We start from the raw sequence: 26,791 nt of genomic DNA, 5'->3' as shown, positions 1-26,791 counted from the left end.
ATCCTCTGCGATATCGCCATTTTCCTGCCATAAATTCCATTCTCTCTACAAAGAGAATTAATCAAACCACCCTTGAGCGCCAGTAGGAAGCTCTGCGCGTGATCTCCGGGCAGCAAAGTTTCTTGATCTGTCTCCACTGGTGTTTGCGATCGACCACTGCTTGACTGGCCTGACACTAACTCGTCTCGCTTTCTGTCAGCTCTGTGCGGTCAGCACTGTCGGTATTGCAGCGACCGGTTTCGCTCTCGGTCGCATAGATCGACCTTCCTCCAAACAAGGTAGATTTCGAAGAAAGACCCTCCTGCGTGACTATCGTGCGCCTACAGCAAACAACACTGTATCGCCGGCTTTCGGTACCATATCTCCAGATTCTCCTTCTTTTCCCTCCACAGTCTGCGATGTAAAAGCACATCATATCGCAGACTCTTCCCAGCCTCACAGCGATGTCGCTTCACCAGAGGTTAATTCCGGGGACTCACAGTCTCGGAGAAAGTCTTCATTTGCGGGTGTAATACGTCGGCGTCGAGGCCATACAATGACCAGTCCACCTTCGCATCTAAAAGAGGACAGCGATACGCCCTCGCATTCCCGACGACCATCCTCTTCTTGGTTGCGACGTCTGTCGATCCAGCCGCAGGAGAGCCACCTCTCAAATAATGGTCCATTGTCTCCATCGTCCAATGACCCCACAAGCCCAGGCTTATCACGGCTGTCCAGTCAGCGCAGAGTACCAAACAAGCTTGTGAAGCGACCCCCCTCGCAGCATTCCAATGGTCTACCTTCATCTGCGCATGCGCCATCGTCGCCCTGGGCACCTTCGCAATTGCGGAGACCTGCGACGAGCTATCAACGGTCTGAAATATTACGGCATAGAACAACTCACAGCTTAAACTTTGAACCTGGTTCTATCATAAATCCCGCGTCGCATTCTGTCGAGGCAAGCTCCTCCATTGACATTGAGGGGGGCGCATGGCAGCCATATCTAAGAGCCAGTTTGGAGGGGCTGACCGAGAGACTCGCCCGAAGACTGTCCACTGCGACAAGACCGAAGGAACAAGCTCTACGGCGGATCCTACCGAGCCCGGATGCTCTCCCAGCGCTTCTTCTGGCGACCTCCATCACGGTGAAAGAACCTGCAATAAACATCACTTCGAATGAGTTTGCTCCTGCCTCTCCAGTCCAGTTTCGAGACCCCTTCAAACTTGATGATCCACCGCGTGCCCGAGACGCACCTTCCCTAGTGGAAAGCAACAGCGGGGCTGCTTCTATTGTACTCGACGAAGCGGACCCGAAGTCACCTGAAAAAGGCTCAAGCACAGCAGCTTCCAAACAGCCCAGTAGTGGACCTCCGGTCTGGCCAAAAAGGAGAGCAGTATCGACACCCCTCCCAGAGTTACCAAGTTCGAAAGCGGCCACCTCGGAGTCGAGACAATTAAATGGGAAGCGTAACATCACCGACCCAAACATCTTCCGTCGGCCTCCTGACGCGTTCAAGGCAGGATATCCTAAGTTCCTGACGGCGAAGATCATGAGATCGCGGCGTTCTATTACGCCTTCATATCTTCGAGAGTACAAAGCGGAGCTGGGTCTCTGTCGGGATTACGGAAACCGCCCCTTGACATCGGACGCGGTAGCACTATCAGCATACCAGAATGCATTCTTTCGCACCTCAGACTTAACTTTCCTGTGGTCCGTCCGCCAACGTCCCAAACGCCATTCAATCGCGGCCTCAGATCCAGCTTCATCCGCGATTGGGTCCGATGATACCCGTATTTTTACGTCTGGCGATGAAGATGAATCAGATTTCTTGACTGATACCGCATTTGACTCAATCCGCACTCACTTCACAATCGGTAGCAACTCCGGTCCTCGGGGCTCGCAGATTGAAACCATGTTTGACAAGGATCCAGTAGAGAGTCTTGCGGACCACGAGATTAGAATCGAAGCGCCCGAGCCTCGCGGTCCAAGAATGCCGCTTGGACTGGCTCCGGCTATATGCGACTTGGGAATCGACAGCGATGCGGTTTCTGGTGCAACGGCTAGAGCCCGTGAGATAGCAGAACTAGACGACAGCGAAGACAGCAGGGTATCCTTTCCCTCGGACCTATCCGAAGATGAAGATGCTCGCAGCACGGTTGCCGCCTTGCCTGGTGAGACGAATTCACCGTTCATTCTTCCCCGTCATCCTCTGGTAGCTTCCAACTTCTACGCCGAAGGCAATGATACCCGTGCTCACGTCCACTCAAATTCATCCCATGATCAGGACGAGGAATTTGCACTGCACAAATTGCGCAGCGTCTCTCAAGAGTCGCTTGGGTCATGCCGAAAAATGAACATATTTGACTGGTCGGAACAGTCTCGAAACGACCGCGACGCCTCGGGAATGGACGAAAGGCCCCGAACTGTTCACGGGAAAAATGGCCCTGAGTTCCGTGGCAGTCGTGCTCCAGGGCGGAGGGGTCCGAACTCATTGCATCTTCGCAGCCAAAGTGTTCCTGTGGCGAGAGAACCTACAATCGCCAGCGAATCTCGTCAGACATCTGGAAAATTTGGAACTTGGGGCTTGGGTAGTAAAGGCGTTAGCGAGGATTGGGACAGCGACTTCGAGTTCGACGATGCAGAAGTGGACAACGAGAACATGCGGCCAAGTAGAACGAGTTCTCGACGGGGCATGATAGTTCCCGCAGCCATTCTGGAACGTCAAGCGAGCCTTCACGGACAATTCGGGCAGGTCCAGGAATTGACCTTACTGGTTGAGGAGCTTAAACGTCTTCGTCACCGGGCCAGCTTTCTGAATATAGTTCAAGGTCCATCGAGTGAGCTCTGGCAGGAGGCTGAGGGTATCGTCAATTTAGCCACGCTTGACGATGAGGAAAACAATGATTCCCCTCCGAGATCACCGACCTCCCTTACTTTCAGTTTCGATGACTCTGAAGGCGAGTCGTCCAACCTAGCAGATCCGTCGAAGCGGACAAGCGGGGATTCCTGGCGAGCTTCGCTTTCCGAGAAGTTACCTCCAAATCTCAGCGTCTCCTGTGACACGTCTGCCAAAGCGAAGTCGGTTCTGGATCTGATCTATCAACAACGCGTTTCACATGACCCCGCTCTCCGCGGTCGTCATTGTTTGCGCTCCAAAAAGCTCCCGTTTGATACGCAGTCTCTTCATGATCTCGTCATACGAGCCGGTGTGGTAACCCGAGCCCTGAAAGAAGTTATTCGCAAGGAGGAGGGCGTGATAACGACTCCCGATGACAAAGCGCAGTCTTCTGATCCGCCATTCAGCCGGATCTTTGATCAGCCTACTGATGATAACCACTTGATTTACGAAACCCATTGTGTCAATTAGAGGGTCGAATGACGTCACTCCATCCACCTTTCCATGCCCTCCTCTCTGTCTCTCATGTACTACTTCCTTGTTCCTTGATCTTTTGACGACTAACTCGAGCATTACGAAACGACGTGAATAGAACCCCGACATGGTTTTCCTTCTTTACCTTTTCGAGCCCGAGATCCCCATCCGTCACTAATCTTCTGCTATCCGGAATGTCAGGCCGTTTTAACTTTGTCTACGAAAAAGATTTCTCGTTCTGAACAGGGCTTCATCTTGTATTTGTGGGTTTGGTGTACATTTTCCGCCCGATGTCATTTTCCTCGTCTATTCTTGTATGGGCACCATCAATGTGTTAATTTTTCTTTCCTCGTCTTTGTCATGATTTTCCTTTTTTTTGTTTTACGCCGACCTTCCATTCTGTGTCACAAAATGGCGGTCCTGTCTGACAATTGCCTGGGTCTATCCCGGGGTTTGTTTTGCGTCTTTTACACCTCCCACTGCTGGTATTTGCTTTGAAATAGCACAACACGCACCGGGCAGGCGAGGCGGTATCGACGTTGGCGTCAAAATCAAGGTTACGGCCACATGTCATTCTGGTTAAAGCTGGGTTGACGTTATCTTACTAGAGGGGGAGAAAAGAGTACATAATGTAATAAAAGACCATGGAATGAAGCGACAGTATTCCAGTAGTATCTGACGTTAATGTCTCCATATGGAGTAAACGCCGATTCTCTCTGAAGAGCAATCTCATACGAGATTCGGGCGCTGGAAGCTTCCTGCTGGATTCCAACATGTACACACGTCGTCTTATTGTCATTGAGATTAATGACCTTGTACAAACCATCTGCTGTCACGCCAAAGACAAGACCAACGTAAATCCAAGCCATAGGGGTATCGCAAGTCAAATAACGAAACTTTTTGAACGCGATCCTGCCCAGTTATATGATAGGACGAGACGCTCAACAAGCAATAAGGTATGTGCAAATTGTTCAAGATGGTCCATCACGGAGGTTCCAAGTTTATCAGGCGCGATCGCATAGACCATCCATGATTCTTCTCCTCTCCTGAATGAGCCGCCATCTGTATCCGTACTGAGGTAGATAAAAATTGTCATTCTGCATGCTCATCGTTGTGAGCCTGAACGGCTACAATATATTCCATTGCGAACTTGCTCTTCTCACGGATCTTGGGTCCGTACAAGTAGAAGAGGAGCGGAATGGGCATCAGGATGGCAGCGACGCATCCAAGAATAGTCACAGTCCAGTTGACGCCTAGAGCATTAAACTGTGCGCGTGTCAGTGTACGAAACGAGACGTCAAAAGGCGGAATTAGCAAGGAGGGTCGAATGTACCATATAGGTTGCAAAAAGTGGGAATCCTGCGCCAGCTATAGAACGCAAAACACTATTTGCAGCCAGGGCTGAAGCAGCACTACGTGGCAAGATATCAGCATAGCTTCTGATGGAGACATATTGGAGGGAGCGACGTACAAGACGAGATAGGCATCGACAATATAGTTGAGACATTCCAGAAAAATGCAGAAAAGTCCGAAGCCGGTGAGGAGACCTGACAGAGTTGGCACGATCCAATGTATATCAGATCTGTACCCTGACCAACCGAACCAGAAAAGACCGCCGGAAAAGGCCACCCCACCTATAATGGCCGGGGGTAGACGCCATTCGGGAATGGGTATGTCCTTATTCGCACTCAGTCGTCTGTTATACCATGGTTGGAGCATAATAATACATATCCCGCCCAAAAATTCGCCGATGATTATCCCAAAATAAGGAAGCCCCCCAACGCCTTTACTGAAACCGTGGATGCGCTGAAAGACAATTGGGTATGCGGTCAAGAATAGATATAGCAAGCCATAGAGGAATGCCATGTAGATGCTTAGCAGGAGCAGGATCGGTTCAGTGAACAAGATCCGTAGTGGACGACTGAAATTCTTGCGGATAAGCTCTCCAAATTCAACTTCGATCTCCTCTTGCTTCGCGTGAATGCCCCAATTTTTCGTTCGCCGACGTAGCTCAGCAGCTTTCCCGATTAGCACAACCGGAGGATATGTCTCCTCCAGAAAGAACAAATCTAGAACAAAAGCCGAGGCGCCCATAATTCCAGTGAGGTATTCCGTCCAACGCCAGCCTAGGTAACTTTCAACGATGAAGCCACCGATAAAAGGAGCAAAGAGCGGGCCGGTAAAGACTGTCATGGTAAAAACCGTGATCGCGAGGCCTCGATGGCGGTTGTCATAGATGTCAGAGAACACCGCGGCAACAACAGCGATGGGACACGATCCAAAAAAGCCACCGAAAAAACGACATACTATTATCGTTTGGAGGTTTTCTGCGGTAGCCACTGCAAACTGAAAGACGGTAAAGCCGAACATGCCAACCAGAATGGGTAGACGCCGGCCTTGTAGCTCAGACAACGGCGAGAAAAATGTTGGACCACACGCAAACCCCAAGACATACAGTGAGAGGCCCAGAGTACCTACTTCGGTCGAGACATGAAACTTCAATGACACAACAGAATTGGCGGTAGAGTAGATGCTGCTTGTGAAAGTCGCATTGAAAGTTGTGTATGCCAGCATGGCGGATACTGCAATCCTATATGCAGAGGTTGGTTGCCATTAGTCTTCTGAGGTGAGCGACGCAAACCCTGAGAGTCTTACTTCTTCTTGATAGACCAGTTCTGAGGATGCAGAGGATCATCCGGACCAGCAAACTCGACGACATATTCCTCTCTCTCTGGAAGCAGTGGGGGATATGGCTTTCCTGCGCCAAATTCTGCCAGAGGCCTCTTTGACACGGGTGGCTTAAGAGCACCCACAGTGGCGCTATGCTGGCTTCTCTGAGTCGCAATGCGACTGAGTGCTGTTGGATGTCGTTCTAGACCAGCACCTCGTAGCGTCTGGGCAGTCTGAATCTGCGACAAGTCGCCCTCTTGCGCTTGCGTTGACGAGCTGGAAGACGTGACTGAGGATGAGAGGAAGTCAGACCGAGAGGCACGGCCGCCATGATTGGGGCTCTGATAGCGGCTTGGGGCTCGGTATGCCTCCAATTCAGCCTTTTCGAGATCCCGCGACAATGAATCCATGCGGAGAATGACGCACGCGTCCTAGAAGACGAGTGCTAAAGATCATAGCAGAAATTAGGAGAATTCCCTTCGGCGAGGCAGGAAGGACGGAGAGTTTATAACATATCGATAGGGATGAATTTGGTTTGAGACAAGATTTCCAAAGCAGCATCGTACGGGCGTCCACTTGAAGAGGCGAATCAAGTAGACTGTGCGAAGCTACGCGATTCGAGTGGGCTTGTAACCCAACCATAGCGGCAAATTGGACTTACTTGAAGATGATCTCAAGCCGCCTCTTCGGAGAAAATCCCGACACGAGGAATTTTCCTTGATGTCCACGTCTTTTTGTGCTTCGCTCTGCTCCATGCGGCCACAGTTAAGGCTCTATTGTTCGTAATGCAAGCCATACAATCAGTGCATGGATAGGGATATTGTTCTCAGAAATTGACCCTTTTTATTTGGGCTTTTTTTGATTTGGCTGCAAGAGGCACACATAGAAAGAAGCGGCCAAGGTTGTTTTAGGCATCATCATCCGTCACCATCATCATCAGGTAAGCAATCAGTCATGTACATAGGTAGGTAAGTACTATGTAAGAGTGGTAGCACCATTACCTAGTTGCTGTCACTGGTGATAAAAGGCAATATTGAAGTCTGGCCTCCTAAACAAAAAGACATAACTTTTTGTGGCCAGGTTCATGTCTGAAATCACTGCATGATCTTCAAGGAAGAGAGGGGCGCAACTCACCCTGTCTTCTCCATGATATTGTTGAAGAATACAGGAAGTATTTAAAGAAACGAAGATAACAGTAGATAGGCATGGCCAATATGTCTGGACTATGAGTTTGTTGCTACAAAACAGAAATAGAATTTTGTATGGCAGGTCGGACACCGATCTGATGGCGTCGGCAACAGTAGGGCTCTACTTTTGACGTCATGATGCTGCACAATTGAAAGGGGAGCAAAAATAACCTTATTTCCTCCTCGTGCCCATGCTACGTTGATGATAATAATAGAAATTGTAGTAGACTCTAAATTTTCAGGAATTATAATATATGAAATTATGAATTCAATAAAGGACATGAGACTCACTATAGCCTTTCTCAGAAAGATGGTAGTGAAGGATGTTTTATATGATCATGTATGCTGCTCCCTTGCAAAGGAAGGAATCACAGCTAAAAAAATAAAGATCATGGTTGAAGCATGTTCAATACACTACATATAGATCCTCAAAGCAATATTGAACATATTATCATGGCAACCCTCCACTAACTTTGACTAGTCCACTAGCTGATGACCTGACTACTGCAGTGGTATGTATGAGAGATATTATACATTCTACCCTATACAACTTAGTATGTATCATCCGAGGCATTATATTAACTTGACACCTTCCTCATAAATCACATATATGAAGAGAACCCTTTGCATGTCCTTAGTAGCAACCAAAGAAAGAAATAGAACCACAGTAGAATTATGCCATTTTAAAAGCATAGAATATGCTATCTATTTTCAAATTCATTTTAAAGTAAACTCCCTCAACTAGTTATGGACAATTGATGGTAAGTGGTTAGTGGTCAACGAATAATATGGAGAGGAATCCAACGGACTCAACGCACATGCGTGAGTTGAAGCTTTGTTATATCTAGTAGTCCCTGCGCCTATTGGCTTCCTCAGGGTCCGTATCCATACCACTATTCAGGGAGGATAGCTTCCACGTCCTAAAGGGCAGATAATTGTCTTGACAATGTACAGGCGGCCTGGTATCATTCAGGCAATAAGTGCGGCCGTCATGCCCTCACATAACTACGTACTTCAGAGATCAAGACTCATATATTGTAGGATAAAACTGAGTGTCAGCTTAAAGAGCTGAGCAGGGTCAAGGAATATCATTGCTGTATAGTTTTCTTAGGTTATCTAGTCCATTAGCAATTATTCCATAGTTTGTTCCAAGCAACCCAAGCAGTAGGGAGGGGTTTTATAATGATCAGTATAAGCAATTAAGCATGGTTAGTTAACCATTTTACTCCGTACTCCATACAGAGTACCTCTCATAACAGTTGCAGAAACCTTACAGATAGTCTAGACTCTTGCCGTTGCCAACACAGAAAGTCTTACCCCTGAGCTGACCTGCTAATAATATATACTTTGCACAAAGCCACCAATAATTTTCAATTAAGGGGGTTCAAGTGGGGCTAATGAAACCCTTGGTTGTTCATCCCGTCGCCACTTTTCAGGTACCAAACCTGTATGATTGGTATCCGTACGGCGTACCTGACTAGTGGTACCAAGAGAGTGTCCTTTACCTCTTGCAGTTCTGTCTCTCATCCCAGGCAAGAGAGAATAGACAGATGGTTATCTCATAGAGTGCAGAGGTGGTATCATATATGGAGTAGGTACAGATTATGAAGTATAAAGTACAGCAGTACCTGGCATGGACTACCTGTAAAATAAGCTACCCGGAGAGGTGAAGGATCTCAGACTCCTTACATTTACCTGTAGGTATTCTAGGTACTGAGGTACCTGGTTCACACACAGTCGTGCCTGAAATTGTTTGTACTACCTACTTCCCACAACTGTATGTGTTAAGCTACCTATGGCTGTCTGTGTACTCCGTATCTACGGAGTACAGCAAGGTACCTACCTACCTAGTTAATGAACCCAGAAGCTTTTTTAAAACTTCATTATCATAAAACAATCAGGGTCAACAGCTGAATTTTACCTTGCCAGAGGATCTACATGTTGGTTATTAACGTATTATTGTTATGGATTTTAAATATTACCTCCAGGTGAGGCTAGGTGGAGAGCCGGAGAGGTATGGACAAGCTTAGCACACAAGTGTGACTAGTACAAGTATTGTTATTATTACTCTGTACTGTCTCCTCATCTTTGCACTAACCTCACCTGCTAGTCTAATATCCGCTATCTCTCCTTAGTGGTTATCCCCCTTGGTCGTTCTCTCTTTTCTTGTTCCTTTTCTTCCATTATTGTTATCATCCTATCCATTCCTTTTTGCTTGCTTGTTGATTCAGTTTCTCTAACTTGGTCTCCTCGAGGAGGTCACTCACACTCATTTACTCAAGTCTGCTGGCTTCAGTTTCCACTCCTTTAGGGGGAAAAACCCGTTCCCGTTCGCTCCTTGGTCGAACAGTGTCAATTTCGGCAGCGCATCTGCCTTCGCTACCCTGCTAATCCAATCTGTTTAGCGATATTCTCCCATCTCTGGCCTGCCTATAAGCCTTTTTTTGCCCAGCTAATGCCACCCGTACTCTTGCATTCATGATTAGAGACCGTCGATTGCTGGATTTGATCGCTGGTCCTCGCAATTCATTGCAATCCCCGCCCCTTCGAATCGACCCGACGACTATAGGGGTCCACTGACCTTAGAGATCTTTGTATCGGGCGTCCGACTCAAAAAGTCACTGAGACCAGACGAGTTAGGACGACCATGCATCATCATCCCAAACATCAACATTTTCCCCGTCATGGAATCCACATGTCCGTGCGTTCCCCGCCGCGTCGACCAGACATTGTGCCTCGAGACCGTATGCCTCTCTTGGTTGGCACCGAAGGTCCAACCCTTGTGAAAAGGGTGCCGTCAACATCTACGACGTTCGCAAGCACCCGTTGTCCTGAGGGTGACACCTCCAGTGCATGCGAGAAATATACAAACTCGTCCAGTACAACGACCTTGCCGATTGTACTAGGCGCAGTGTACGTGGATTTCTCGTTCCTGGTCTGTTTCTTATGCATGGGCTGATGAGCGACCAGTATCCCAATTGTATGCGCCATTATCGTCCTATTCTATCTGCATCGGCGGAATGTGAAGAAGCTTCGCCAGGAAGATGCCAATGACAAGCATAAATCTCTAGATTTTGGCTTAGACTTGGAACCCAGAGCTGGGTCTAAACAAATGACGCAGGCAGAGAAAGGAAGCAACATGCATTCCAAGGGAATGTCCCTCGACATAGGTCCAAGCCCCTATCTCCTTCCTCCTGGTCTGCATGGTTCCCGGGAGTCGTTACACTCCCTTTCACGGTCTATGATTGGTGATGACGATAAGTACCGCCATGCAAGTTCATTCCTCGGTGATAATGCATCTATCAGATCGCAACCGAGGGGATTCCATGATGACACGTCGGCATTCTCCAGATCACAGAGTAAAGCCAGTCTGCGAGGAGATGACATGAACCAAGGTTTACTGCAGAACGCCCAGAGAATTTCGCGTTCGTCACCGCCACTGTATAATGCTCCTTCGGACGGTGGTAGCTTGCACAGTCCGCCGGGCCAAGGAAATGGGCAGGATGTGGGGTTGCAGCTGAATCTGCCACGCAGTTTGAGCCCTGTTCATATACCGGGAGTCAGCGGTAGCCGTGGAACAAGTCCAGCGCCAGGTGGCCATGCCGACAGCGGCGAGGACATATCATCTTCGGAGTCCCGCCATGACAATTTGCCTCAACAACCTCCCAAGAACGCCATGGACCCTTCATTGGAGCTGCATCTAGACACCCGTGAACAACACAGTCGTCCCATTCATGAAGATCAGTCGACCAATTTTGACTCGACTTCGCCTTCAAAGCAGTCACCGTCCATGCCAACACCTCGAATTTCACTTCCTGTGAGCGATGCAGCGAGCGACTATGGTGATAATAGAAAGTCTCATCCTCAGATCCCGGCAGTGAATGTCGACGGGGCTGAAGATGCCCAGAAGCGTGACGCGGCCCCACATTATGCTGCAGCTCCTGCTATCCCCCAGGAGCCGCTGCAGTCTCAGAATCAAAGCCTTGATGTTCGTCGTGACACACGTAGATTCACCCTGGGACTTCGCCCTCTGCCTCCAGAGGATCCCTCAGATAATCCTGAGCAGCGTGCCAACCGTATTCGGTCGTTTTACAAGGAGTACTTTGACGAGTCTAAGACGGGCAGGGAAACTATCTACGAGGAATACGGTCCAGAATACTTTCAGGATGATGGTTACGTCTACGATCCTACCACTGGTGAATATTACGATGCAGTTCCAGCACCGTTCGCTGAGCCCGTCAATCGTCGTGCCATGACGCCGCCCCCCCGCGCACCACCCCGCTTCCAAGGAGCTGCCAGGCATATGGCTACAGGCTCTGTGGGTGGTGCCAGCGATCGGTCCAACTATCCGGGACCTCGTGCTTTCTCTTCGGCTTCTCATCGGTTGCCCGGGCCTCGAGCTCCTCGCAAGCCAATGCCGCCCCCATCACCTCTTCAAGTTCTACCTTCTCCTCACTTGCTGAAAGAGGATTCCCTTATGATCGCTGCCGAGTATGCCCCAGGCATGAACTTCAAGGACAAAAAGGAAGGACGAGCAGAGACACCTCTTGGTGGACTGCGCCCTTACACTCCGGTAGCACCTGCTCGTACACCTCTTGCCTCCGCTTTCGATGAGCTCGCGCCGATACCAAGCCCGTAAGTCTGTATTCCAGTAAGATCTAGATCACAAAACTAACAATCTCCTTAGGCATGCATTGCGTAAATCAGGAACGTTCGATAACCTTGATTTCGCGCCTCCGCCTCGCTTCAAGAACGCAGAGACCGCAAGCGACGCTGGCAGCATTCATAGCAACCGCACAGGGATCTCTGCCGCTCATCTGCATAACATTCGCACGGGTGCGTATCGGGTCAGCCGGCTTCCCCCAGAGACTGTAGGTACGAAGGATGACTTGATGTCCAATCTCCGTCCGTCATGGGATATGCGGCAAACATAGAAAGCTATCGTCAAGATTTGATTTTCTGCTCCTCCAGGTGATGACTATCTTTCCACAATGTCGCTAGGGTACTTCACGACCTTCTCTTGTTATTTGTTCCGGAATGGGCGCTGTCTCCCCAGAAACTGGGATCAATGTTACTGGCAATTCTACGTCCATGGGGTACATAAGATATATGAAGCTGGATCTTTTCCTTTTTTTTTCTTTCTTTTTTCTATTCTCTGATCTTCCTATCTACTTGATTTCAAGGCTTTAGCGGCAGTGAAATCTGAGATACTGTCTGTGAATGGGGCTTTGTTCTGTTAGTGTGATTGTGATCATTTCCTGCTTTCCGCATACTGTTCTAAAGAACAGTAAGTCGAGCATGGCTTTGTGCCGTCAGGCGTCTCAGGCTCTATTTTTGAATTCTTCCTTGAGCGGCGCGAGTCTGGCTTGTGGAGAAATAGACTATACTTAAAATTCTTTCACTTGGTGCTGTCTCCACACCCGAATTCATCTTTCAAGTACTCAGAAGCGAGATGATGGGTCCTGGTTTGATCTCTGGCCCCCAGCCGGTAAATCAAATTTCTGTTTTGAATATCTGGATTCAGACCGACAGTGGATTTACAAAGTGAAATCCTCCCGCTTCTCCATATGGTGTGTTCGTCTGAATATAACCATGTGTTCTTCTACTTACCTATTCCTAGACTCGAGATATATCGGAAATTATACCTCCACCTGCTCTCCCAAGCAGCAACTCTTACGTAGAAACATGCAAGTGACGGACTTGGAAAGAGTAGAACTAAACAAATAGCATGTCAATGCAAGACCACCTGAATAATAGATCTATCAAGATTATCCATGGTCAGAATGGGCTTAACGAGTTTATTAGTCTCCTGCGAGTGTAAGTGCGGACTATCTCTTAGTTACCTGGACATGCTAGATGACTAATCGTGGGTAAGGTCTGAACACAAGCTGAACAGCTGCTGGTTAGTCATATTTATTATTGTAGTGAACTGGTGCGAGGGTAGCCTTGGTTCCGAGAGATACCCTTCATTCATGGTACAAAATTGTCAGTTAACTCCGGTGTAGGGTAAGTAGGTATGCCCGGCACTGTTGACTGTAGTCCTGATCCTATCCATGGATATGGGCTGAGGTGATCCGCTCTGCACAACGGATTAGGGCTGTGGCCCGGGAGTAATTCATAATCGTCTGAACTGAACCAAAGTCCACTTGCGGAAAAGCATGTACAAAATATTCGGCGGTCGCTTTCTAATACTTCAATGTGAGGGCAACCTTGGGTAATTATTAGATACGCAGAAAAGCTTGAGGGAGGACGAGGGAAGAGAGAGAAACATACTCTGTGAGAAAGTAGAGCTAATGCTGACTGAGAGATAACAACAAAAATAGAAAAACACAATGCTGTTTGTTATTCAGTCATTGACTGCTCCGCTCCGTACATGACCGAGGTATCCATATCAGTACTAACTAATAGAAGAATCCGTTTGGTTTTCCACCAATCAGCGATGATATTCTACTTCAAGACCACTAAATTACCACCTAGTGCTCTGGGCCATGAAGCACTTGTCTGTAAGGTAGACGACTGTCTAATCGACACTCACCTAGACACTGATGTACAGAGTAAATACTGGGGGTAGAAAATATAGTAACTACCTACTGCTGTGTATGTACAGATCTAGCGAACTAATTCCTCTGTGGATACTGTTGACGCAAGCATTAAATAAAGGCCACTTCGGTCCCAGATGTTTGTTTAGTTAAGAAGATGCTGTTGCTGAGAGCATGAGGAACTAACTTACCTCCGTTGTAAAATATGAAAACAACCTTTATATTAAATATACATGCTGGTTGCAGTAACTCCGCACTTCCTTTTCCGAAGTACATGGATGTTTGGAGTACACTGTAATCCATTCGACCGCATGGCCGCATTTGTCTTTTGCTAATAATACCGGAGGGTTCCATGGGCCAGTGGTGAATGGTAATCAATTACAGCAAGCACACCAAATTCAGTACCTTAGTGGTACCTAACTGTTGGACACATTTGCTTTAAAGAATGTACAACAATGTTTTTATTTAGCTATGGTCTTAAATGAAGTCAGAGCTATCGCGAGAACCTAAGGTGCTAGTCTTGAAAATAGAAGACTTTAATATGTCATTAAATAGCTAGATACTACTGTACCAGGGAACTTTAGTATACACATTTGCCAACAGGTAGATATGTACCGAATATGGTCACCTCTTAAGAGAAAGTAGAAGAATTTGAGCCCACTTAAAAGTCACTAGGGATGAATACCACTAGAGAAACCGGCTTTAGCAATGGAATCTATTATTCATGATCCATGATTTATCTGTATTATTACTAGATATTCTCTGCATCTCCACTCTCACTTCGATTCATTCCCTTTCTTTTAACTCGCTTTTCCTTCGTCCTTCGAACCGTTTCCTTTCTCAAACGGTCGAATTAACCTCATCATTACCATTATATTGTACCTATTATCATCTATCTCCAGTTATTGTCTTCCACTGTCATCTCATGGAGCCTGTGTAGGTACCTGCCAGGTTTCTTTCCTGCGTTTTCCCGGTGGACGTTTCTATTTCGATTCGCCCCTGATCATCATCAACCGTCCCGCAGACTGTACCTCCGTCGGCCTCAATTCTGACCACATTTGACTGCAACTCCTATAATCGCTGCGCGCGCAATCGTTTACTGTGTCGTAGTCGACAGCCACTCATTATCATTTCTTCTCTCACTCACTATTATTTTGTTTCATTTCTCATACTTTTGTCTCTTTTCCCAATTGTTGATGGGACTTCGGGCCCACGCTCGCCCTCCACGAAATCACGGTCGGTCAACCTTCGGTCTGCTGATATCCCCAACAACGTCGAGAAAGTGAATTGCTCGACCCTGCAACTTAGTTGGAAGCGCCGTTCGCGTCAAAAGACAAGACGACTGTACCCACGTTATCTGCGCGTCTGGATTTTTGCGCTCCCGATTGTACCATTAGATTTCTCTTGGAGAGTATCACCTCAGGAGAGCGACTGAATCATGTCTTCTGGTATGGATTAGCCAGCCTGCCCACGATGGTTTCCTCTCTATCAGAATTGGTCCGTTCAATCGCGATCAGACGGTCGATTAACGATTCTTATAGGAACAGCACAGGCAGCTCCGACGAGTGTCAACGCCAATGGCGGTACGCCGGCCCAAACAACTGCTGAGCAGACGTCAATTCCACCCACCGCATCCGAGCCAACTTCAACGTCCTCGATCACTTCATCAACTACTTCAACGACGTCCACTCCACCAGAACCACCAACGACTAGCAGTACAAGTAGTACAAGCACTTCAAGCACGACAAGCACTTCATCCACCACGACTGCACAGACCACACAATCCACCAGTTCCGAGACCTCTCGGAGCCCCGACGGCGTCACCACAACTATCGCTACTGCATCACCTACCAATACAAATACTGGACCGACGACCATTTACGTTACTTCGACGGAATCTACATCTCAAACTCTCCCGACTGGAAATTCAGCCAATGGAGTGACAACTACATCATCCGGATCGTCAGCAACTGCATCGTCTACAGGAGGAAGCTCGGGTGGTTCTGGACTTTCTGCTGGTGGCACAATCGCTGTAGCGGTAGTCGTACCCGTCGTCTCCGTTGCTTTGATCATCCTAGCTGCCTTGTACTTCTGGCGCAAATGGAAGGCAAAGAAAGCGGCGGAGGAAGAACGAAGAAAAGAGGTGGAGGAGTACGGATTCAATCCGAATAACGATCCGACTCTACCGCCCATCATGGGTGGCGGCGCTGCATACGAACCCAAGGAGGACGCATCTGGATATCGGGGTTGGGGAACGACCTCCGCTGGCCGCAAAGCATCGACGAATTTGTCGAGCGGCGCCGGGCCGGGATTGGCTATGTCGGAAGCTGGAAGTGCACCTGGCTACCATCACGCTGCAACTCCGAGCGACGGTACCATCCAATTTTCCGAAGGGCAGATGCAAGAAACTGAACCAATCGGGGTCCTGGGAGCTGCTCCTGCAGCTTCTAATAATCGCACCGCTGACATCCACCGTGGTCCGTCCAATGCTTCGTCTGCTTACTCCGCAGCCAATAGATCCGATGCCTCGGAAGAAAGCCATATGTCTGGCACCCATCCGGCTGCTGCCTTCTACGAGGATAATCCATACTATAGTGATATGCAAGGGCAGTACGGGGCTTATGGAGACGGTCCGTATGTCCCGAATCAGCCTGTGATTCGAGATGTCCAGGCCCGGCGCAATACGCGGATCGAGAACCCGGCGGTCTTCCCGCGACAAGGAAACGCTGGCATCGCCCAAAACTTTTGAAAGGATGACATGAAGCCTCCTTGTCTTTGCCGAATATGGTAGAGTCCTGTCCAGTGCTTCTGCGGCCGCAGGATACTGACAAAGGACTCGAATTGATATGGGCCGGCCTCTTCCACTGCACCTTACTGACCAATCGTTCGGTATTATCTTGTGCCGTCAGCATTTAGTCTCCTTCCATCACGATTCGCCGTTCTTGTTTTCTTCGCTCAAAATCTGTCTTCTTGGACTTACTTCTCTTCTGCTCTTCTCATTATTCCATAGCCCATCCTTTGAGGATTTTTCCATGATTCCTTCGCTCGATGTACCTTCTGTTCTAACAGTTCGCTTATGTTCATGAGATTCTGTATTCCCGCTTCTTAAGGCACCGTCTTTTCCCTCTTATTCTTTTTTTCCAGTTTTATACACCGCTGTGTCCTTCTGGGCTCTCTTCTGGCTGCTTGCCTGCTGTTGATTCGCATTTTGATTTTGATATCCGAGATGCTGGAGATTCTGAACCGGCTCCAGACGTGCATGAATATCTCCAGTTCCCATGGCCATCTGCGTTTTATGTTATTCTTTGACTTTTCTGGATCGAGGTTGTGGGGTCGAGTCACACTGCTTGCATCTTAGCTTTGTATATTTGGATGCAATGGTCCTGTAATTCTTCTGAGAGAGTTGCACATTAAAATACATACAGTGTCATCTTTGTACTTTCGTCAGCCACGTTCGTGTATATTCCCTTGATTGCTCCACACACTATAGCGGAGTATTCCAGGTGTGGTGGGAACCACCGGTGTAGCACCAGCCTACACAGACAATCGGGGTGAGTTATTCCGGTAGTAAATGACATGAAGACACTGCGAGAGTCTTTCTATGAGAAGGCCGGCATAAGTAGCCAATCTTCTTGGCTACTGATGAATAGTATTAAAAATATACCAAGCAGGGATCAGCGCAGCGGCGGCAACACCGTGAACTATGAAGGTTTTAAAGTAGATACTAAGGCTCCGTAATATGCACTCTGACATCAGATGACGATCAAAGACTTGAATATTCCGATGATTGGCTCGAGACCGAGGGTATGCTATCTATTCAAACTTCATATCTTCAGAAGGCCAAGCTGCAGGGCGCGGTAGCTACCTACTATGAAGACAGATAACTGCTAAGGTAAATTACCGAACCAACCATAGAATGTATTATCTACCATGTACAAATCATCATTGAAGTATTGCCGGCCAGTGGTAGTAAGGCACCTGCCCTAAGTTCCAACTAATCCACCTGAACGGAATGCCTGTATTGATAATAGGTACCTACCACATAGTTTTATACCATACTAGTTATGAGAGCCGGCGATATGTGCCTGAGGGAAGTAGACATGACTCGGATGATCAGATCACCAAGCGTCCACTCAAAGTAGCTTAAGTCAATTCAGAGCGGTTGCTACCTTACTGAGCAAGGGGCTTGATGTCTCAGGCAACCGCCGCGTCTAGCAGACCGAGTGAAGAGATAGATTTTCTTAGCCACAGCTGCCAGACGGATTCGGCAGAACACGTTGCCCTCGAACAGCCTATGGTTGGTGTCTGTCACTTCTCTGAGTACGGAGTAAGTCAGCAACAAACAATTAGAATCAAAGGGGACTAGTTTTCTTAATCGGCTACATTAGCTTTCTGGAGTGGCAGCCCTCGATCCATACAGCAGAGAAAATCCGACAGATGCTGGCTGTTCAGATAGTCAGAACGTGGGCAGATCTGCTGTGGTGATTGGTTGCTGCATTCAGCTACCCAGAGGTCCCCACTCTCTTGTTCCGCCTTAGTAAGGGCGTTAGTACATACCTTAGTTTCTCCTGTCCTGCGGCGAGAGCTTAGGTCTCCGTCGATACTCTGGTACATACTGCCCTTGCTCGTTATCAATAATAATAATCACCGTCAAATCGTCTCGATTTCCCTAATTATTATATATTATTATTTTTTATTATTATTCTGGTTTCAATCCTCTTCCAACTTGCTTTAACCCCTCCAGACAAGCGGGGTCAAAAAAGCCCCTCCCATAGGCATTGTTAGCCCGCAATTGCCAGCGAGACCCCCCAATGACGAGGTCCTACCTACTAATTACTACTATTATTTTGACACTTGACGGCACTCTATAGCATTACCTCCCGATCTGCCTCTCGTGCTCTTTCCTTCCTACTCTGGGTCTTCAACCAACAGGGACCCTTACGACAGATGTCCGGCCTCCCCCTCTTTCATTTCTTTTGATTCTCTGGCCCGGTCCGGATGTGTGCATTCTTCTCTCCGCCTTCGAGCTCGAAACTATCACATTGCGAGGATCAGTGGCCTCTCATTTGTATAACCGGACAACGCCTACCGATATTGTTTCTATTCCTACTACGTACCGCAACTGACGATTTCGGACTGTCGTCTTGACCCACTCGACTATTCGACATCATCGTGCTTCTGTCGTCGTCTCGAGCTTAGAGAGGGGCAGGAATTTCCCTCATCCTTTCCTTCCGGATTGACCTGTTCATTCCCTTCTTCTGCTTCGTACGCGATCAATTGACGGTGTACGATCTGCTACTGCCGATATCCGGGTTCTCATTGTTCGACGCTGATCGCCAGTAGGGGTATTCGTCGGTTCAAGAACCGTTTACTTTCACACAAGAACTTCTCAAGATGTAGGTTCCGGCGGCGCATTAGGAATCCTTTTCTCTTTTTTTTGATGGCGCAAGTAATACTGCTTTCAGGGCATTATGGAGCTGATCATTATTTTCAATATATAGGAAGTTCGGGAAGCAGATTCAACGAAGGCAGCTTGATCTTCCGGAGTATGCCGCCAGCTTTGTGAACTACAAGGCTCTGAAGAAGGTCGGTCCTTTTTGGTTACAGACGGTGGCTTCCTTATTGCTGACTAGCTTTCTGCGAATAGCTCATAAAGCAACTGAGCGCGACGCCCAAATTGCCCGCGCAGGCTACTGCTGCAGGACAGGATGCTCCCGATGCGCAAACCGCCCTTCGCGCGAATAAGGAAGTGTTCTTCTTCCGACTTGTATGAATTTGCAATCACCGATGCATGTGCCAATACTGAGTAACCGTCAATATAGGAGCGTGAGATTGAAAAAGTCAATACCTTTTACCTACAGAAAGAATCCGAGGTTTGAATATCCTGTCCTATCGGGCAAAACCAGTGTCCCCATATGACGATGGCTGACTGGAGGATAGTTCTCTCTGCGCTTGAAAACCCTCTTGGACAAGAAACGTGTCGTTCAGTCTCGGGCAATGTCGCACTCCAAGGCTCCAGCCAATTTCGTGGCCTTGATCGAAGGGTTTCAACAGTTCGATGGCGACTTGAACAAATTACAAGTGAGTGTGCCTCATTGGAATTAGCTTTTCGGCTCTCTGGTGCTAATACGGTGTATCTTCTCTGCGATAGCAATTTGTCGCAATAAATGAGACTGCTATGTCCAAAATTCTGAAAAAGGTTCGTCACCCAAAACGGAGAGGTTGACAAATTACTGGAAACCGCGGCTGACGGCATATGTAGTGGGATAAAACATCAAAGGTTGGAACGAATTTATGCTCTTTGCATTGGGTACTACCCTTTTTTCCCGTGTCCCAGACTCACAAATTATTCTTCTGGTAGTCTCGCATGAAGGAGCTGTATCTCCATCGAGCCGTCGAAGTGCAACCTTGTTTCAATCGAGACGTCTTGCGTGATCTTTCAGACCGAGCAACCACAGCTCGCCTAGAACTCGAAGCATGGGCGGAAGGCGAAAATATCCAGTTTGATACAGCCCGTCCAGCTGACCGGGTTGGTCCGCCTTTTGGGACCGACGAGGAAGATCTCGATGCGCAAATCCTGCAATCTGCCACTACCGGCAATCTGCAAACCCTACGCGAGTGGACTGCCAAGCTTCATACTGCCCCCGATGCCCGGGATCGTGCGACTCGGGCCTTTCTCGCAGCAATCAACGAATACTCCGATGAAGTGCTTGTAGTTCTTCTGGAGAGTGGATTAGTTGATATCAATGCCGAAGATGATATCAATGAACGAAATTGCTTACATGAAGCCGCCATTTCAGGGCGGGGCTTTGTTTTCAAGACAGGTATCTCAGCAGGGGTCGATGTGTCCAGAGCAGATGTGTACGGCAGGATACCTCTGCATTATGCTTGTATGCATGGTCGCGTTGATATGGTGCGCGAGCTGTTGGCTGTTGGCCCTGATACTGTAGACACCGCGGATCACAACAATTTTACACCGTTGATTCATAGCATCGTCAAGAATCAGTTGACATGTGCTGAGCAGCTTCTCCAGCACAATGCTCGCATTGGACCGGCATCGGAATCAGACCATATTCCTCTCAACCTCGCCTGTCAGCACGGCTCAATACCGATAGTCAGAATGCTTCTCGAACGAAATGCCCAACTGCTTCCGGACGCTGAGGGACTCTACCCTCAGCACATGGTTGCACGTGCTTCCCAGCCCCCAGAACTATTGCTCCTTCTCAAACAGCACGGAGCTGATATGGACCAAAGGGACAAGTTGTATCAATGGACACCGCTTTTCCACGCAGCGAGTGAAGGTTGTGTGAACTGTTTGCGTACCCTACTAGAACTCGGGGTCGACGCCAGTGCTGTCGATGAGAAAGGGCTGTCCGCGATGTACTATGCCGCATGGGAAGGACACCTGGAATGCATGCTCCTTCTGTGGTCTCATCGTAGTGAGTCACAATTACCTCAAAAGCCCCTCGATATCCTCAATGGCTTGAGGTTGCAGGAACCAAGTTCGACTACAATGAATCACGAGATAGCGGACTCGGGTGACATGGACACTGCTGATGGCATTCCTGACCTTTCGCTGCCCCCACCCATCATTCCTTTGAGACGCTACGGACACAACTTCCTGGATAAGAAAGTATTTGTCCAAATTCTATTCGAGCCAGGTAGCTCAGGCTCGCTTTGCTTTGACCAAGCAGGTCGCCATCCTGCTGCTCGCTTAACCATTTCGTCGAAGCTTTCCGATTTAATACCTCGCACAATCATGCTCCCTATTCAGGAAGATTCGAGGACCATCTCATTTCATGTCGATAACCTAGAATCATTTGCTGTTGATTTTGAGGTCTTTCCTACCTTTGGTTCGAAAGTGATTGCGAAAAGTGTCGCTCTACCTACCGTGTTTAGGGCCGAAAAATCCAGTACCGGGTCATGTACTCTGCCACTCTTTGATCCTAGACTACGCTCAATCGGCCAGTTACGGTTCGGCTTTCAAGTCATCAAACCTTACCATGGTGATCCTCTCGAGATTACGCACTTTGCGACATATTGGAAGGCGACCAGTGCGCTCGACTCTGAACACAATGGCCTGGTGACAGGGTCTAGCTTGTCAGGGGATCATGTTCAATTATTTGTACAGCTCACCAGGGACAGAGTACCTGTGCTTTATCCGCGATTCACCATTCAGCATCATAGTGTGGAAATACCCATCTGCCACCTGTCATTCAATGAATTCAAGTCGGTCGGCGCTGAGAGAGGCGTGAATCAAGCTGAGACGATACAGTTCCTGAAAGAGAACGCTACCAACAATATTGCACAAACCCATCGTCTTCTTGCAGCATCCTTTTTTTCCTTGCGGGAAGTACTGCGGCACCTTCCGATCAGCGTCAGCGTCAATCTATCTATTCTCTATCCGTCACCTGCCGAGGAACGCGAACTGAATATGACATCTCTAGCCGACGTCAATAGCTTCGCGGATGCCATTCTAACTGAGGTATTCGATCATGCGCGTGTTGCAAGAGAGCACAATCCGGACTTCTTACGTTCTGTCGTCTTTACCTCGTATAATCATAATATATGTACAGCTCTTAACTGGAAGCAGCCGAACTGTAAGTGATTGCTATCGCACATGCCTTGGTTTCTATGGCTAATCCTGAGCTCCGACTATTAGTTCCGGTACTGCTTTGCAATGATCTCGGCCAAATTCGGGACTTGGCTCGGGATATTGGCTCCTTGCCAGATGTAGACAGCAGTGGCCGAACGTCAATGTCAATCAAGGAGTCAGCACGTATTGCGCAGAGCAACAACTTCATGGGCTTAATATGCCGCTCTAGTCTTCTGGTACGTCGTTATTCCCCCCTTTCGTTATCGCGTACCCACAATGTCACAACCTACATTCGACACCAAAAAATTGAGAGATTTACAGCTAACTTAACGTCCATGACGTGTTATAGAATGTTGTCCCAGCTCTTGTGGAAACAATCAAAGGCCTTGGTCTCGTCCTTGTAGCCGATACATCCGACGAAGATGAAGAACCAGAGAGAAAAAATCCTCTGGCAGCTGCTGATACCATGGGTGTCGCCGAGTGGGCATACCGAATGCCTGACGGTGTCAATGGTGTTATGAAAGCCAACGGCATTCTGAGATTCAACGACATGATTGACATGTAGTGCTCTGTTTCTTCGTCTCTTGTCTCGATCAGTTATATTATGGTCCATATTTCCGCCATCTTTGATCAACCTTGGGTGGATGTTCATTGAGTCGTTGTAGACATGTTATTGCTTTCCATTCCCTGAGGGCTTTTGACTTCATCTGTCGCTGGCTCCTTGTTTTCGCTTTTCTACTGTTTGGCGTCCCCGGTGTCTCTTCCTATCTATGGAATCGCTGTTGTCTCTACCGGGGAACGTAGTCGATGCCCGGCTATATCATGTCTACTTTTCTTTTGCATATCAGCTCTATTGGTTACTGTTCAACAGCATCGCTTGAGAGGAATACCCCGGCTGGAAATGTGCAAGTGGGCAAGAATATGGTGCGACGTCTCTTTGATATTAGATTTTGCAACTACAACCATTTATAATACACCTTCTAGTCTTACAACTCGCTATGCCAATAAGAATAAGAGTAGAGAAGACAATATTTGCAAAGACATGATCATTTTCCACAGTAGGAAGTGACCTAGGGCTCAACGACATGTTCGAAGTGCACTTCGCTAGGAGCGATTCCGGAGCTTACATGCCCCTTGGCCTCCGCTTCGCGAGATCCCACCCCCATACTCTTAGGACCTTGACGACTTTGGGGGTTATGGCGGCGGTCAGGGGTACGCGAATGAAGATGAGACTCTTGTGAACTGCATACGCCAGGGCGAGCTGAGTCCACAAACCTGCGCAAAGAAAAGAATGTACGGATCAGCAAAACTTCAGCGAAGAGACAGGGATTAAGACAAGTCAGGGGGCATCATACTGGGTCCGTCGCCATTATTCTTCTTCTGAGCTTCTGCGGTTTGCTGGCCAGACTGGGCAGCTGAGACCTCTTCCTGGCTCTGTTCCTCCGGCGCAGACTTTGCTCCGAATAAGCCTTTGACTGTTTCGACGACGACATGTTCATAGTGGCCTATTCGTTCTGCGCCCAAATGGCGGACCGCAATGAAACAGAAGGGAAAATCCATGGCTGATAACAGCAGGTAAACACCCAGCGCAGCCCAGCCATACTCCCTGGACAGCTTTTTCAGCCGCTGAGACAGCGAGCCTGACTCAGCCGGCCGTGCCGATTGATTTGCCCTCGATGAGTTGAATCGCCGGAAGATTGACCGTTGCAGAGTGCTGGGGGGATTGTATGTAAAAGTAGTAGTTGACCCCGATCGGCGGGGAAAAAATGGATATTGTGGATTGGACTTCCAAGCGGGGAAGGAAGCAAATGCTCGACGAGAGGGGAATGAAGCAACTACATTGCTCGTAAAAAGTGTCTGTGAAGATGTGACATTCTTTCTGAAAAAAGATGATGAGGGCGCATGGCCGGCTTGATCGATGAAGTGCGAAAACCACCGCGGTGTAGATATGAATTTCAAAGACATGATTAAGAGGGTATTGCAGGACCCAAGCTGTTGAACAATTGGCCTTAGAAGATTTAATTAACAAGCTGAAGGGCGCCTGTCAGGAGTTGTTGCTTTCACTCTTAATGACGTGCCACGAAGGGAAGAAAATAATAAGCTACTAATTGAGGATTCCATACAGTTTCCGGTGCTCGGCGTGCCGATACGTCCGGGCGCCGGGATGACATGCTCTGCATGACTCTGTGCAGGCGACGGATACACCTGGATAACGATCTTCGCCCGGACTTAGCATAATGAAATTCCATTTCAATAACTTGCTTCCATCAGTACCGTTCCTCTTATCATCTGTACTAGTGCTTGGTGAGAGATACGCCCCAGTAAGGACTCCCATTGGCCGTTGTATATTTACCCGATATTGACACCACAGGCAAAACGCCGTTGACCGCCTTAGCCCTTCTCCGTACGCTCTCCGCAGCTTGGGAAAATCTCAAAAGAAAGCCGAAGGGACGAGACTGTTTCGATTATCATTCAATCACCGGTCAAACGATCACTCATTATGTCGCCTCGACTGTCAAGGAAGCTGATGCAGCTTCCTATTCTCTTCCTGGGTCCTCAATCGCTCACTATCACTGGCAATGTGTCTGTACGATCTTTCGGTATAAAATCATTAAATCCACCTAAACCCTCTCGGTTCAATATCGGTCCTGAATTACCTGTGCTTAAGTCGACGACTACGGCTGCTTTGGAACGCAAGGCGAATACTCTACCTCTCCGGACCGGTGCCATCGCTATCAAGAAAGGAATGACCGCTGTATACGATGCCGAAACTGGGAAACGCATCGCTTGCACTGTTCTGCAGCTCGATCGAGTACAAGTCGTCTCACACAAGACAAGACAGACGCATGGCTATAATGCCGTTCAGGTCGGTGCCGGTTGGAAGCATCCCAGCAATGTGACGAAGTCACTCTTAGGCCATTTTTCGACCAACGGTGTCTCGCCAAAGAGACACGTTTACGAGTTCCGTGTCAAAGATGAGAGTGGCCTCTTACCTGTCGGCCAAATAATCAATGCAGACTGGTTTCAGGAAGGTCAGTATGTCGATGCCCGGTCCAACTCTAAGGGTAAAGGGTTTGCCGGTGTGATGAAGCGACACGGCTTCCACGGACAGGACCGCAGTCACGGTGTCAGTTTAACCCATCGGTCGCTTGGTTCAGCCGGGCCTAGTCAAGGTGGTGGTTCCAGAGTGTATCCCGGAAAGAAAATGGCGGGGAACATGGGTAATGAGCAAAATACCGTGCAGAACTTGAAAGTTCTTAAGGTTGACGCAGAGAACGGTATTGTCGTTGTCAACGGTATATTTCCCGCTACCCAACGTTCAATACAGCATTGTTAATGGTCGATACTGATCTTGTTGCAGGTTCCGTCAGCGGGCCTAAAGGATGCGTAGTCAGGATCCAGGACGCTATCAAAAAGCCCTGGCCAGAGGTTGCACCTGTATCCGAATCGGCTGCATAGCCCATGAGGAGATATTGGAGTCTTGTCCCCTTCAATGTACTATTACACTATCCTGTTTCTAGAGCGGCGTCTGTATATGATACATAAATGATATCCTGTTTGGCATTTCCTCCGAATCACTCGAACGGTTTCTCCACACGCTATAGCCGGTGGAGCTGACAGTTCGAAGCCGAAAAAACGCCTAATCCTATGCATGAAGATTACTCCGATGTACAAACCTATAAAAATCATGTGTGCCAATGATCCTCGGTGGGGTTTTATGTCCGAATGGTGGTTCAATTGCTTTGGGAAAAAGGGTCACTGTCATGGTCAAGGAGCTGCACGACTTGGCCGTCCTCCGTCTCTAGGCTCCATTCTTCAGTGCGAAACTATTCGGAAGCGATAGCTGTTAGCTGGGTCTTGAAAGTGGTGTATCAGGTAAAGTCACGCACAAAGCTCATGCGGTCCGGCCTAATGCTTCGGAACCGCATTTTTCCCTGAGCCTTTGTCCCCTTCACCCAAAAGGAGATATCAATACGACCATGAAGCTGATTCATTTCCCCGCTAATCCACGGTATCTTTTGAGCAAAGTAAATTTCGTCTCCCAGGATTTCCCGTGCACGAGGTGAAGTTCGAAGGGCATATAGCGTGCTGCTCACGACGCTCGACGACGACTTTTGGTAATTAAATATGCCAAGCATTGCAGCTCCCACAACTACCACAAATATCGGCAGCGTCTTGATCCATCGGCGCTTCTCAGTATTGATAGAAGGAAGCTCTCGATCCGCCCGTCGCTCCATCAAAGGGCCCGAGTTGGCCTTGGGGGCGGGAATGAGACTGCGGTGAGGAGGCATATTGCGGCGAGGAAACAGGAAGGCTCGGGGAACGCCAATGCGCCTTTGCGCAGTAAGAAGCGCCATTATCAGATCAGTTGCGAAAGGACTAACAGGAGCAGGGAAAAGACGAGTAACAAGTAGGCAACCGTTATGCAGTGAGTGGTAGCCCAGATGGT

General features: G+C 48.4%; 6 protein-coding genes across 6 annotated transcripts; 3 read left to right on the top strand and 3 right to left on the bottom strand.

Annotated features, from left to right (window-relative positions):
- Positions 1-535: 535 nt before the first annotated feature.
- Positions 536-3,346, top strand: ALT_5109 (uncharacterized protein; the record flags this gene model as incomplete). The annotated part of the gene is made up of 1 exon (XM_033555470.2): positions 536-3,346. The coding sequence occupies one exon, from the start codon at positions 536-538 to the stop codon at positions 3,344-3,346; it is 2,811 nt and encodes a 936-aa protein (XP_033411361.2).
- A 1,095-nt stretch (positions 3,347-4,441) lies between these two features.
- On the bottom strand, positions 4,442-6,429 carry ALT_5108 (MFS transporter; the record flags this gene model as incomplete). The annotated part of the gene is made up of 5 exons (XM_089599864.1): positions 4,442-4,615; positions 4,683-4,761; positions 4,821-4,896; positions 4,948-5,939; positions 6,005-6,429. The coding sequence occupies 5 exons, from the start codon at positions 6,427-6,429 to the stop codon at positions 4,442-4,444; spliced, it is 1,746 nt and encodes a 581-aa protein (XP_089455741.1).
- A 3,523-nt stretch (positions 6,430-9,952) lies between these two features.
- Positions 9,953-22,906, top strand: ALT_5107 (ankyrin repeat protein nuc-2; the record flags this gene model as incomplete). The annotated part of the gene is made up of 11 exons (XM_089599863.1): positions 9,953-10,119; positions 10,177-11,841; positions 11,894-12,081; positions 15,287-16,379; positions 19,247-19,331; positions 19,393-19,512; positions 19,568-19,618; positions 19,686-19,826; positions 20,107-22,345; positions 22,408-22,577; positions 22,691-22,906. 11 exons carry the CDS (start codon positions 9,953-9,955, stop codon positions 22,904-22,906), a joined length of 6,135 nt encoding a protein of 2,044 aa, XP_089455740.1.
- Positions 22,907-23,464: 558 nt separating this feature from the next.
- On the bottom strand, positions 23,465-23,901 carry ALT_5106 (uncharacterized protein C106.07c; the record flags this gene model as incomplete). Its single annotated transcript, XM_033555475.2, has 2 exons — positions 23,465-23,616; positions 23,697-23,901. 2 exons carry the CDS (start codon positions 23,899-23,901, stop codon positions 23,465-23,467), a joined length of 357 nt encoding a protein of 118 aa, XP_033411366.1.
- Positions 23,902-24,841: 940 nt separating this feature from the next.
- ALT_5105 (mitochondrial 54S ribosomal protein uL3m) lies at positions 24,842-25,800 on the top strand (the record flags this gene model as incomplete). Its single annotated transcript, XM_033555476.1, has 2 exons — positions 24,842-25,637; positions 25,703-25,800. The coding sequence occupies 2 exons, from the start codon at positions 24,842-24,844 to the stop codon at positions 25,798-25,800; spliced, it is 894 nt and encodes a 297-aa protein (XP_033411367.1).
- A 275-nt stretch (positions 25,801-26,075) lies between these two features.
- Positions 26,076-26,699, bottom strand: ALT_5104 (cytochrome c oxidase assembly factor 1 family protein; the record flags this gene model as incomplete). Its single annotated transcript, XM_033555477.1, has 2 exons — positions 26,076-26,168; positions 26,232-26,699. The coding sequence occupies 2 exons, from the start codon at positions 26,697-26,699 to the stop codon at positions 26,076-26,078; spliced, it is 561 nt and encodes a 186-aa protein (XP_033411368.1).
- Positions 26,700-26,791: the final 92 nt, after the last annotated feature.

Source organism: Aspergillus lentulus (genome assembly GCF_001445615.1).
Source record: "Aspergillus lentulus DNA, contig: Alt09, strain: IFM 54703, whole genome shotgun sequence".
NCBI classification, from domain to species: Eukaryota; Fungi; Ascomycota; class Eurotiomycetes; order Eurotiales; family Aspergillaceae; genus Aspergillus; species Aspergillus lentulus.
This window is presented reverse-complemented; position numbering and strand designations above follow the sequence as displayed.